Source organism: Meyerozyma guilliermondii, genomic scaffold (assembly GCF_000149425.1).
Source record: "Meyerozyma guilliermondii ATCC 6260 scaffold_2 genomic scaffold, whole genome shotgun sequence".
NCBI lineage: Eukaryota > Fungi > Ascomycota > Pichiomycetes > Serinales > Debaryomycetaceae > Meyerozyma > Meyerozyma guilliermondii.
The window spans coordinates 1-14,044 of NW_001809799.1; the positions used below are offsets into that span (position 1 = coordinate 1).

The 14,044-nt window shown below is 38.9% G+C and overlaps 5 protein-coding genes across 5 annotated transcripts; 2 read left to right on the forward strand and 3 right to left on the reverse strand. All coding sequences in view use genetic code 12, as the record gives it.

Annotated features, from left to right (window-relative positions):
* Positions 1-1,268, reverse strand: PGUG_01205 (uncharacterized protein; the record flags this gene model as incomplete). Its single annotated transcript, XM_001485484.1, has 1 exon — positions 1-1,268. A coding segment is annotated over one exon (1,268 nt), but the record flags the coding sequence as incomplete, so codon positions are not given.
* A 377-nt stretch (positions 1,269-1,645) lies between these two features.
* Positions 1,646-3,001, reverse strand: PGUG_01206 (uncharacterized protein; the record flags this gene model as incomplete). Its single annotated transcript, XM_001485485.1, has 1 exon — positions 1,646-3,001. The coding sequence occupies one exon, from the start codon at positions 2,999-3,001 to the stop codon at positions 1,646-1,648; it is 1,356 nt and encodes a 451-aa protein (XP_001485535.2).
* A 1,784-nt stretch (positions 3,002-4,785) lies between these two features.
* PGUG_01207 (uncharacterized protein) lies at positions 4,786-6,414 on the forward strand (the record flags this gene model as incomplete). The annotated part of the gene is made up of 1 exon (XM_001485486.1): positions 4,786-6,414. One exon carries the CDS (start codon positions 4,786-4,788, stop codon positions 6,412-6,414), a length of 1,629 nt encoding a protein of 542 aa, XP_001485536.2.
* A 487-nt stretch (positions 6,415-6,901) lies between these two features.
* PGUG_01208 (MFS transporter) lies at positions 6,902-8,419 on the reverse strand (the record flags this gene model as incomplete). The annotated part of the gene is made up of 1 exon (XM_001485487.1): positions 6,902-8,419. The coding sequence occupies one exon, from the start codon at positions 8,417-8,419 to the stop codon at positions 6,902-6,904; it is 1,518 nt and encodes a 505-aa protein (XP_001485537.2).
* A 2,704-nt stretch (positions 8,420-11,123) lies between these two features.
* PGUG_01209 (uncharacterized protein) lies at positions 11,124-13,673 on the forward strand (the record flags this gene model as incomplete). Its single annotated transcript, XM_001485488.1, has 1 exon — positions 11,124-13,673. The coding sequence occupies one exon, from the start codon at positions 11,124-11,126 to the stop codon at positions 13,671-13,673; it is 2,550 nt and encodes an 849-aa protein (XP_001485538.2).
* Between the last annotated feature and the right edge of the window lie 371 nt (positions 13,674-14,044).

Genomic DNA, 14,044 nt, shown 5'->3' on the forward strand with positions numbered 1-14,044 from the left:
GAGACGGCTTCGAAAGATGAAAGGTTATTTCTTGCAAGTGAAAGTCTCTTCAATCGGGCAGGTTTTAGCCATCTGACTGTCAGTGTAATGTTACAATTCTCTAGTTTGAGGTCAACTAAGTTGGGAGGAAATTTAACTTTGGCTATATTTTTGAACAGACGATCCGTAATCGAAAGTTTGACCAAGTTGGGCGGAAATTTTAAACTGTCGATCACACCTGGCAGCACCAATGTAAGGCTGAGCAAGTTGGGCGGTAATTCAAAACTGTTGATGTTATCTGTTGGCAGCTTTAACGTAAGTGATGTCATCTGTGTAAAAGCAGGCAAATTTTCGAAGCTTCCACCATGGTAGGAATATAATGAGCGTAGCAGCCTGGGAATTGTAGACGACATTGAACCAGAAAATCCAAGACTTGTCAATTCCTTGCCGAGCTTGGAGTAGATTTCTCCCTCTATTACCCCGCGATTTTCATAGTCGTCTCTTCCGTATCGAGGGGTATACGAAAAATGTTCCAAATCTTTCCTGAGTAGTCGTAGTAGCAAGGAACAGTCGGAAGGTTCTAGTGCGTTTTCTAGAGCCAACACTGTGAGAGCTTCTAGCTTTGGATGATTTTCATTCATCTCTATACTGCACCATCTTGTTACCAACTTTTTCAAATTAACTGGTAATGTGCTGAAAGTCACCTCTTTAAGATACAAGTTCCTCAATCTGGGGTGGTTGTGGTCAACTGTTATAACTACCTCATCGCCATAAAAAGTCTCCAATTTCGGAAAATTATTCAAATCGATATTTTGGCTCAGATGACCATAAGAATTTTTTAATGAAAGGCAAGTGACGTTGAGATTGATATCATGGTCTGAAAAGAAAGGATAGTTTTGAAACGCAGATCCTATGAAGTCGCCATGGATGCCCAATTCTTGGCCATTGTAAATTGACTTGATTTCGTCAAGACTTTGGTGCATTTGAGAGATATTTTCCCAGATATAATGGAACCAAAGAGGACATTTGAGTGACTTTTCTTCAAGGTTTTTGTGTATGCGTACAAACCGGTCGAAATCAGTTTCATAGTGGGCTTCAATACCTTCAATTTTATTAATTTCGTATCTTCGAAAGCGCTTGAAATACCATAAACTATTGAGGTTATCAGCTGCAGCTTCAAGAATGATATCAGGAATGTTCTCCAATAATACTATGTCGGTGAGGAGATCTGTGCTCAAGTAGGAAAAGCAACGCGAGAGTATTTCACGAGGTAAGTCATTTAGTCTCATGAATAGTGTAAGAGTTGAAGTTCAAGTTCGCTTAGGGAGAATTGTGATCTGTGCAGGATCGTGGCTGCAAATTCCACATTTACCAATGTGAAAAGAGAAGTGGGGAAGAAACAGAGCCATTGAGCATTGAGGTTCATCATATGGTTCATTCTTACAATAAATTTTCATGTTTGCATAATGTTACAATTTTGAAAAATCTATAAAATTCGCATTATCTTCCTCATCACACTTAACTATACAGCCATGGCAGCCCTAATATCGAAGGCTAATCCTAGCCATAAGAGGTCCGTAGATGTATGATTGGCCCGTATCGGGTTCTTTCAATGTACAATTTCCACCATCTTGATGTTCTAGAATCTGAAAATTGGCTGGCATACTCAAAAGATTCCAATCATTTCAAGCTCAGCACCTAGACGTAGTTGTGCGAGTTTTTCAGCTCGAACCATTTCAAACGAAAAGGATGTAAGTCCAACACCTTCAAGATCAAGAACTCTTAGCTCCAGATCCTCATGTACCACAAAGTTGTCTTCTATTGGATTATAATCAAGATAGAGTGTCTCAATATGAGACTTGACTTCAAATGATTTTAAATCGTTTTCTCCCAAGTCTAGAAATGTAACTGATTGTGGAATGGTGAAACCATCTATGTTTTGCAAGTCCATTCCACGCAACTTTAGTGCCTTCAAACCTGGGGGGAGCTCAATCATTCTGTCGTGGATAGTAGTTAAATAATCTTCGTCCAATGAACTTAGTATAGATTTGCTCAATATCAATTCTTTCAATCTTGACCCTTTGGCAAATTTGACTCCACTCATACCTGACAAGTCCAAGCCCGTAAAGTGAAGTTCTTCAATTGATGATGGGAATGTGTAGTTTTGAAAAGCTCCAGTTCCAGCTCCCGAGAGTTCTACAAGTTTTAAATTAGGAGGCAATTCAGACATCTTGGGAAGATATAGTCCAAATCTTCCGAAACTAGGGACTTGAAGACATATTGAAAGTTTGGGAGTCGAAGTCAACTTATTTGTAGTCAAATCAATATGCTCAAGGAAGGGAGCTTCAATTTCGACTTCCGTTAATTTATTGCCTCTCAAGTTCAAAAATTCACAGCAAGGAAGAAGCGCTTTGAAAAGCTTATTTCCTGCAAGTGAAAGTGTCTTCAATTGAGCTGGTTTTAACCAGCCGGTGGTCAGAGTAATATTACATATCTCTAACTCAAGGTCGACAATTTCAGACGGAAAATTGATTATGGCCAAGTCTTTGAACTTAGCAGACCTAATAGAAAGTTTGACCAAGGTGGGCGGAAATTTTAAGCTGTCAATCTCATCTCTTGGGAAATTCAATGTAATGCGGAGCAAGTTGGGCGGTAATTCACAATTGTTGATGTCTGATGGCAACTTCAATGTAAGAGAAGTCATCTGTGTAAAAGCAGGCAAATTTTCGAGGCTTCCACCATTCAAGGAGTATAATGAGCGTAGCAGCCTGGGGATCCTAGTCGAAATTGAACCAGAGAATCCGAAACTTGTCACTTTGGGGCCGAGCATTGATAAAATTTCATCCTCCTCTATTATCACACGATATTCATCATTCTTTATTTCACGTTGATTGATATACGAAAAATGCTCTAACTCTTTGTTCCAGAGTTCTCTGACTAGGGAGGGGTTATCAGAAGGTCCGACCATGTTTTTTAAATCCAACACTGTGAGAACAGGTAGTTTTGGTTGGTCCTCGTTCATCCATATCCAGCTCTCTTATGCAACTAACTTTATCAAATGATTCGGTAATGCGCTGAGAGTCCCTCCCACAAGATTAAGGCTCTTCAAGCTGGAGTGAGTATTTTGCATTTAAGGCCATAAAAAGTCTCCAACTTTGGAAAATTATTCAAATCGATACAACTAGTAGTACTCAATGAAAGGCAAGTGATTTTGAGATATATCTCATGGTCTAAAAAAATAGGATAGTATTGAAATGCCTTGTCATTGAGGTCCACATGGATGCCCAATTTTTGGCCGTTGTAAACTAGGTTGATTTCATCGAGGCATTTGTGCATTTGAGAAATGTTGCTCCATACATAATGGAACCAGAGAGGGCAATTGACTGACTTTTCTTCGAAAATCTTGTGTATTCGTAGAAATCGGTAGAAATCCGTTTCATAGTAAGCCTCATTACCTTCAAATATAGCTTCAATTGTATAGAATTGAATACGCTCTGAATACCATAAATGGTTAAGATGGTCAGCTACAGCTTAAACTATATGATCAGAAAAAATCTCCAGTAGTATTATGTTGGTGAGCAGCTTTGTGTCCAAGTAAGAAAAGCAACTTGAGATTATTTCATAAGGTAAAGAATTGAGGCTCATTATCAAACTTTCAGGGGTCCATGTGGAAAAAAAAGGTGTTCAGATAATGTGTTATGGTGCATCAAGGTACGCCACACCGCATGAGGCATATACTTCCCAACACCACTTCACGTTGCACCCTACCAGCTGGAACTAAATAGCACGACAAACCGGTATAATTCAAACCCAGAAGTTCTTACTGAATGCTGATCTTTGCTTGGGTCCAAATTTCGAGTGAAAATAAGCTACTTGATTTCAATAACCCTTTTTGACACATACCTGATCAGTTAAGTCACTCAATCCTCAAAAGAGTTAACTGCACTTAAGTCAACTATTGCCGGTGATTGAGCAAGTTGTCAGTTTATGTGACAGGAGGTGAAGGTCACTACCTCCAAAGTGTAAGTCTCTAGATGCTATTCCTTTGGTTACCTGAGTCAAATATATAGACGTATTATAGATTTGCACGCTTTCAAACTACGCCAATCTCTGAATATTGGGTGTAAGAAGTTAATGCTATTAACTCAAAGCATCCTTCTACCAAAATCTTCACTTAAAGCAGCATATACGCTTTATGTTGTTAGATACAGGACCTTTGGCTGCAAATTGCAAAAACTATAATTTTCGCGATTGGAAAGATTAGTACGAGATTAAGAAGGCAAGTCCCTTCGATTGATTGCTGAAGTTTACTCCACGTTCTCTTTTACTACTTATACCGCAACACTATTCGTCTCAGATGTGTGCCGCGCAAGCCAAGCGACACGATATTGGTATCGTAGTTGACACAAAGTAACCCTGGGTGAGAAAGATGTCAGTACGCCAGTACCTTATAATGAATGCTAATTATACCTCAGCATTTATTTCCTGTTCTCATGCATGATCCCTCATACCTTGGCGTCATTAGATACCAAATGCCTTTTTCGACCAATTTTACTTGGCGGCTATCAAGTGATGAAAGTCGATGCCACTAGCATTTCACTTTTAGGCGTTAATTGCCAGAATAGTCACATCCGCTACAGTGTTACTCTCCTCCACCTTCTGGCTCACTGAATTTGCAACCGATTGCGCGAAATAGCGGGGTATATGCAGTCCACTGATAAGAGCGGAGGTTGATATGGAAGGTCGAGTCGCGGGTGCGAAATTGATGAATTAGTATAAAATGAATCTCCTCCAGTGAATGCTCTAATGAGCATTGAGACAGAAAAAAAGAATCAGTCGGTACAGGTTGACATAGAAGAAGTGAAATCTCAAGCACAAGCTTTGGTTGTGCAAAATAAAGATGGAGAAGAAATTAAGCGTGCCCAAATTGTAGATCAACCAACGACTACAAAATGGGAAGTTTTGATGTACGCACTCTACTACTTTGGAAATAATGCTACTGGTCCTTATACTTTTACTCCAACTCAGTATCAGAATTTATTGAGTCAATCTGGTTGGATCAAAGGGAAGCGAAACGTTTCATGCTCGGATGATCCAAATGGGCTTTGTGTGGTATCTTTTGCCGGTACGGTCAAGACAGTCAATTCAGTGGTATTGATTAATCTGGGAATTGGGTTTGCGTTACAGTCGGTAGTTTTCTTGTTTCTTGGAGGTTTGTCTGATTATGGTCAATATGGTTCATGGGTACTCATTGGCCTTTCAATTATGAGTTGGGGAGTTCAATTTGGTTTCTTAGGTGTGCATGACGGAAGGAAACATGAAGCAGCGTTTGCATTGAGTGTGTTATCGTCATTGGGGTATCAAGGTTGTCAATCATTTTGGACTGCAATGTTTCCACGTTTGGCAAGAAATTTGCCCAAGACAAGAGCCGCCGAAGAAAAAATGCTCAACGGTGAAATCCTGGAATCTGAATATCACAAGGTGGACTCATACTATCGTAACAAAATCACCAATTACAGTTTTGCTTTTTCAATGTTTGGTTTCACACTCGTATGTGCCATTTCAATTGGAATATTAAAGTCAATGGATTCTACTGCCAATCAAGCAAATAATAATTGGGCAATGTCTGTGTGTATTATGTTTGCAACTATTTGGTGGATTGTATTTGGTACTCCCTGGTTTTTCACTGAAAAGAAAAGAATTAATGAAAAATTACCCGAAGGTGTGAGCTACTTGAGCTTGCCTTTGAAACAATTGGGATATGCGTTTAAGAGCTTCCTGAAGTTGAGGCAAACTGCTCTATATTTGTTCTCCTACTGGTTATTAGGTGACGGTTTGAACACTGCTATAAGTCTTCAATCGACTATTCAAAACGAAGTCATTTCTTATAATATGGTCACTTCCATGTACTTGAACATTGTTAACGGTGTTACCAGTGTGATAGGGGTGGTAATGTTTTGGTGGATCCAGAAAACGTTCAAAATTTCTACAAGAAACATGTACATTGTGTGCTCTGTTTTCATCACCTTGTTCCCAATTTATGGATTGATTGGAATGTGGACAAACAGAATTGGTTTCCACAATATTTGGGAAGAATGGTTCTATAACGCTTATTCTGGGATATTCATTGCTCCTTATTATGCATACTCATCAACAATGATGAGTGAAGTTTGTCCAAGAGGAAAGGAATTCGTGTTTTTTGCTATTTTCAGCACCATTAACAAAACCTCCAGCTTTATTGGTCCTTTTGTTTCTTCCGCCATCATTGATGACACAGGAAACAATAATAGTGGCTTTTCATTCCTTGTGGGAATATGCTGTGTGTCATTGGCATCTTCATTTTTCTTGAATCAAGACAAAGCGAGAGTCCAAGCTGAAGAATTCTTGATTGAAGAGAAAAGACGGATAGCAAACGGCGAATCGCTCATCTTCTGATGTAGCAACAAACTTTTTTTGTCATTGTTTTAATTCAGTAGCCAGGTGCTATATACAATTTAGTTTTATTGAAATTCGATGTTTATCAAGTGTGATATAGGTTAAGAAAGTAGAGTTCAAAAGCTACTTTCGCCAATTCCCGAGTGGTTGCAATCAACTGAATGCATTAGAGCACCAGAAATTAAGACATTAAACTTGGGGTAAAATTAAGACTCAAGAGAATACGTTGGTAGTGTTTCTCATAAGAAGTTCGGCAATGACTGCTTAATATATTCTCTTCTCTCCATATATTTTTCTTCTTTATGATGGTGAATTGTGTGAATTTGTCATTGGCTGCAGATTTCATAATTTCCTAATAGTCCTCATAAATTTCTATAAACTCTAATTTATTATTTGTAGCCTGTATTGAACACCTCGTGAGACTACTTGAAAAATGCCTTGGCAAACATTTGATATTCGCTCAATTATCACAAATTCTTTGCAATCGTTAATTGGCCATTTTGGATTTGGACCGTATAATGGACCCATATCTGTAAAAGATGAATGGAACTGGAACCAAGACGAGAGAGAAACACCCAATTAGAGTAGTCCCCCATTTTATCAGCATGGCTGCAAACATCTGGTGAGCAAAGAGAGGAAATGCCCCGCCAAATCCAGCTCGTAAAAATGCATTCAGTGCTAATGCCGATGCCGAAATATGCAAATATACATCGACAATGTATGTAAGGCAAGGAAGAAATACCGTGATCAATCCAGCACCAACAAATACTAGACCAAGGGTAGGAACGATCCAATGAACAGAAGTTGTCCATCCAAACCAAAACATGCCAATTGGAAAGAGAATTGAACCCACAAGCATTGGAGGAAGCCGATCTTCTGGTCCATTTTTTTTCTTGTTGTCGAAAAAAATTATAATTAGTGTACCAAAAATAATTCCAATGAACAATGCAAGATATGGGAGATTCTCCGTTTCACCAAGGTATCCAAAAGCTAACGGAATTGCTGTCAAAAGTAAATAAAGTATCCCATACATGAATGCATTGTATAAACTTACCAATGCAAGAATTGGTTCTGAGACCAACATTTTGAGCGGCCGAGCAATATTATACTGGAATATCTCCTTTACACTCAATGATACTTCTTCATGAGCGGCATAGATAGCTCTGTTCCCTGTTCTTCTGCGTAATTCTTCAGCTCTCTGAGTCAATAAAGTCGGATGATGTGATTCTTTGAACCATAATAAGAGCATAAATGAAACACAACCGAAAAATCCAGCAAAGTAAAGGTTCCATCTATAACCCAAATTGCTGGTTGTATAGCCTCCAATGATAGGAGCAATCATTGGTCCACTAAATATAATCAAGCCAAATCCACTCATGGCAATTCCTCTTTGTGATTTTGGAAACATATCAGATAAACTCGATGGAGTTACCACTGCTGGAGCACCACCAATAAACCCACAAAAAAACCGACAAATCATAAGGGTTTGAATATCTTTTGCTGTAGCAGCTCCAAATGCAAAGCATAAATAACCAAATGCTGAAAGAAGCAAGATTGGTCTTCGACCATAAAGTTCTGATAGTGGACCCCAAATCACCGGACCAGCTGCAAATCCAAAAATGAAAAGAGAAGTGGATAGAGTTGCAACTGTGTGACAGACATGGAAAACCTTGGCTATTTCTTTGGTGCTAGGTGCAATAATAGCTGAACCAATTTGGATATTGAAAGGTGCCCACAAAATTGAAATTGTATTCACCAACTTTTTCTTTAATGGCCAATTCAATGGACACAATGGATCATCCGCTTCAAAAATAACTAGATCGGAAGTTATTGGGGGTAAGGGTTTATCTGAACTCTTTGCTTCTTTTATCAAAATTTCAGAATTGGTAATTTTTCTACTAATTGTTCTTGAAAGTTCAAGTTCATTATTTGATTCCTTATTCTCTGTTAAGGGGTAAGCCTCGAGGTCTGTGCTCGAGGTCGAACTGATAGAAGAATCATCCATAAATTCAATTGAGAGCGAAAAGAGTTTATATGACTGGTGATGCCATCAGGTGACTATTTAGATCCCTTTTGGGAAAGTGACTAATAGATAAGAACGAGACTATCTGAAAATGACTTTTTTGCTGATGTGGTGCCAAGCTATAACAGAGATTATTCTGGAAGTGGGTTAAGACTGTCTTGTGATTTTCTTTGATTGACTGGCTCTGCAGCAAAATGAGTCTTTGCAGAAAAATCTGGCATTGCAGCAAGTGCGGCTCACCAGATCTTTCACAGTCTCGAATTTCAGAACAGTAAAATTCTGCCTTTATAATTCACCAGTGACCAAGTACAGTCAGTGGAGCTTGCAACGTTGTAAGCAGATAGACAAGTGTAATTTTGGATGTTCAATTGCTCTTTTGAGGTCCTGCGTGCATGAATTATAAGGTCCTGTTGATGAGTCGGGCATTTTTTTCTTCCAGCTTTCAGTACTAAGTATTGTGAATCATCTTCCTCTTTAAACAACAATACTTCACGGTCCATTGTCAAGCAATGACAGAGGAACTTGAAGTTGAGAGGGTGAAATGTTGAGACAGACCTCACCTCTCACAGTAGCGGTAAGCCTCTTCAGATTCTCCACTATAACAGTTCAACGTTTCGTTGAAAATATTGTATAGAGAGTAAGACTTTCATTTCATAATTCTTCCAAGACATTTTCATCCATACAAAATGAACCCATTTGTTAAAGCACTACTATCAAGGTTAATGAAAATTACAATCATTTAGCTGCAAGCTAAGAGCTAAGAAAATTCCTTGTACTATCGACTTGGACAAAGACACTTCTACAATCTCTAGGCTTGGATGAAATCTTGAAGGTGTAAATTCGTGCCTTTGAGCTGGTACAGCTGAAGAGGTCGTGCTGCACAAATGGATAGTTCAAATAGCTGGGCTATATTTCAGCCGAAGATTTGAAGGAGCTGATGAGTTAGATTGCCAAGTTCAAAGATCTGTCGACATTACAGCGATCACATAACTCACATTTTCATTTTCATGATTCATCGTTCTCAATTAGTACATTCATATCTTAATTTTTATCTTCAGGAATATAACGAAGATGGCCCGCAATTCTTGATTTTCCATTGTTATCCTTTGGGTGATTCATACCATCTGTTACAGGAATATCTGCAAAATCAAAAGGACTAACTCCCTCCAAGCAAGCTGCATTCACACCAAATTTTCCAGGATTAGATCGTCTTTGATGGTGGGTATATATTCCACAATGTGAGCAAAAATAGTGTTCTACAGACTTGGTATGAAACCGATACACTGTGAGATCTTCTTTTCCCTTGATAAACTTGATACTACCGGAATTTGCCATGACAGTCACCGCACCTCTCATTCGACAATAAGAGCAATTGCAGCGAAGAGCAGAGTTGAGGTCATCATAGAGAGTCACCTCGAAGCTCACGGCACCACAATGACACTGGGCGTTTCTTACGGTATTCAGCATGAGTATGTTATCAATAATTCTTTAGTTTTATCGAACTCTTATCACAACTATTCGCGCCGTTCGCCCGGCTTGAGTCCGATGCACTCCACATCGAAAAAGCACTTCGCATAAAAATCGGATCTCATGCCAAACTCAGACGACTTGCCGTATATTGCTAATTCGACACATCATGATTGTGCTAAAATAGATGTTGTTTGGAATGGTGATCGTGCCAGATATTGTCATTTAAGCTAAGAATGAGCAGAGGTTGATCAAAAGTGTAGCTGCAAATGCCATACCAGACTCAGCAATGCCCACTTTGAAGCTTGTAACTAAAGAGAAAAGTATTCAGTTCCTCTTATGTGAAAAGTACTCACATTCATTCAATGTAGAGCTCTCACTTTGAGAAGCTACTTTGTTCAGAGCGCTTTAGTCCAATTGCAGCAAATGAATAGTGATTCTTCAAAGGTGATTAGGAGGTTTCCAGCAAAGGAACTACCGATCTCCTAGTGGGGCCGATTGCAATTCATAGCTTTTTTAGCAAGCATGAGTCACCTACTTTTAGTATCTTGATGACTATACCATGAATTGGTGATTCGCTTTCTCTAGGTTAATCCTTCCAGCATTACTGTCATGATGATCATTTCCTGAGAAGTCGCTTTTGTTCTTGATCAGTTAGTGGACTTTCCAGTCAAGACGTTGATTCAAATAGGCTGACTGGATACTTTTGCGTTACCTTTCTCTCACAAAATATTTCTGGTTTTGCAACTGCCTTTGACCCCACTCTTTTGTTTGATGGCATTTTCTTTTCTATTCCCAAACTTGGACTAGTCATATATTGCTGCAACCATACCTTTGGTGTGACCAAAAGATCTTGACTTCTAGGGTTGTGTAACATAGCCGAGCCTCCTCATCGCTCACAATGTTATCGGGCCGCATCATCTGCGGCGCTTGCGCGGCGCATAATCTTACCGATCTATGCCAAGAACTCATTCACCATGACATGCCAAGAGTTCATGAGAATACTGCTGCTCGGTCAAATCATCTTGATGCTTCAAGCTTCATCAACCATCCTAAAGCCTTTCAAAAGGTCAATTTTCCAAACTACAAAACTAAGGCGGCCCGGCGCGGCTCGTATCTATCCGATCTCGGGTTTTGTGCATGCAGGCGACGAGCCGTAGGCACATTGACGCTTGCAATATAAAAAGTTTTTCTGCTCTGTTTTCGTATTGTTTTTACAATGGGTGACGAAAAAAATGAGGAAAAACGAGAGTTCACTCAAGAACACTCAAAAGATGATTTCGCGCTTGATGATCACTATAAGCAACAGCTTTATGAAAAGTTAGGGCATGCCGATGTTTTGACAGAAAATGCATCAATTCCTGACGTTGAGTTTCTTTTTGAAAAAACCGACCAATTGCAATTATCAAAAGCGATTGAAATCTTGAAGCGATGCATCGAGGACCATAATGATGATCCAAATTTTCCTTTGGAAGACCTTGAACTTATTCAAAAAATCGTTGGTGGCTTCAATGACGATTTGGAAATGAGTTATAACGATTGGGTTTTCAATGTCAAAATGTATGCGGCATTGAACGAGTACCATTCTCCATATCCAGAAGTGCGTGCTATTTCCTCACCTACTGATGATCCCAATATTCCTTGTGAAACTATTCGTGCTTATATGTTAGGAATCTTTTGGTGTATTGTTGGTACTGGTGTCAATGAGCTCTTTTCTCGAAGACAGCCTTCTATCTACATTTCAGCTTCTGTGTGTCAAATGTTAATGTACCCAAGTGGCCTCGCACTCGAGTATATTTTGCCCGATTGGGGCTTCACTGTTTTTGGAACAAGACATTCATTGAACCCAGGTCCTTGGAATTATAAGGAACAGATGTTTGCTACAGTTATGTTTGATATTGCAATTGGCGGTATGTACGTGGGATACAATTTTTATGTTGAGAAACTCAAGGTGTTTTATGGCAATAGTTGGATAACTGTTGGTTACCAGATTTTGATTTCCCTTTCTACCCAATTATTTGGTTTTGGATTTGCAGGTATACTTCGTAAGATTGTGGTTTATCCTATTCGTGCCGTTTGGCCTACCATCTTACCTACACTTGCCCTTAATCGTGCATTGTTAAAAAGGGACAAGAAAGAGAGTATTCATGGTTGGAAGATAACCAGGTACAACTTTTTCTTTATTGTATTTGCTTGTTCATTCTTATGGATGTGGGTACCAGATTATCTTTTTCAAGCATTGTCTTATTTCAATTGGATGACTTGGATCAAACCAGATAACTTTAATTTGGCAGTTGTCACTGGATCGGTTCTGGGTCTTGGATTAAATCCAATTACTAGTTTTGACTGGAATATTGTTGGTTACTGGCTTCCTTTGGCCTTCCCATTTTACACTTATATGAATATGATGATTGGAATGTTTATTGGGTTCTTTGTCATCATTGGGCTCTATTACAGTAATTACAAGTGGACTGCCTACCTTCCAATTAATGATAACAATATTTATACCAACACTGGTCAGATATATGAGGTTCAAGAAGTCCTTACAAACGGCAAACTCGATGAGAAAAAGTATAAGCAGTATGGACCGCCATACTTGTCGGCTGCAAATTTGGTAGTTTATGGTGCCAATTCTGCACTTTATACCTTTATGATTCCATATGTCTTTTTCACTGAATGGAAGGGTATTTGGAATTCGTTCAAGTCGTTAAAAGATCTGATAACTGACTTTAGATCGTCCAATTATACCCGGTTCAAAGACCCTCATTCAAGAATGATGGCTCGCTACAAAGAAGTACCCGATTGGTGTTTTCTAGTTATCATGTTAATTGCCTTAGTATTTGCCATAGTCTGTGTCAAAGTATACCCAGCAAACACTCCAGTTTGGGGTATCTTCTTGGTTCTTGCTATCAATGCCGTGTTCGTGATTCCCTTGTGTATCATCTATGCCATTACAGGCTACTACTTTACACTTGAAGTTTTTGTTGAGTTGATAATTGGATATGCTGTTCCTGGCAATGGTGATGCTTTGATGTTTTTGAAAGCTTTGGGTTTCAATATTACTGGTCAAGCCCTGCAATATGTGTACGACTTGAAAATGGCACACTATGCAAAAGTCCCTCCAAGAGCGGTTTTCCGTGGTCAATTCTTCGGCACAATTTTCCAGATTATTGCATCTTTGCTTGTTATAAATTGGGAGATTTACAACCTCAAAGGGATTTGTACTGACGAACAGTCGAACAATTTCTCATGTCCTTCTGAAGTCTCTTACTATTCGTCTTCGGTGTTCTGGGGTGTCATTGGACCCAAGAGAGTTTTCAACAAGTTATACCCAATTTTGCCCTATTGCTTCCTCATTGGTTTCTTACTTGCTATTTTGTGCCTTTTGATAAGGCGTTACTTTTACAAACAGACTCGCTGGTTCCAGCCTGCCGTAGTCATTGGTGGTCTTTTCAATTATGCACCTTATAACTTGAGTTATTTCATTCCTGGCCTTTACGTTTGTTTCGCCTTTAATCACTATATTAAAAGAAGGTATAGTGCATGGTGGGAGAAGTATAATTATGTATTGTCCTCGGCACTTGATGCTGGTGTGGCTTTTGGGGGTATAATCATTTTCTTTGCAGTACAGTATCATGATAAGAGTATTACTTGGTGGGGAAATACTGTTTCGTATAGTGGAACAGATGGTGGACTTGGTCAAACTAGTCTATTAGATCCGACCAGTGCAAAAGATGGATATTTTGGAATCAGGTCCAAGGACTTTTAATATCATAGTGTTCGAATATATCGTTATGAATTTGGAAAAGAATGAGAAAATGCATAATTTTGAAAAAATGAAAAATAAAAAAATGGTTGGAATTTTTGAAGATGGATAATCTGGCAACTTTCAACTCACCTTGACTGCTTGCTATTGTTAACTCAAAATGCACTTGCAAGGTTACATTCTATGTATCTCGGATATTTATATGCACACTTTGAGTTGCAAATTTATGAGCCATTGATGCAAGATAATGCGCCAAAGTTGAACAATAGATAAGGTTTCAAGGATGATGGCCGAGTAAATCAAAGCAGCATTAGCCATAATTGAATTTGCTAGATAACATTAGCCAAGCTAAGGTGTATCTTTTTTCCATTTCG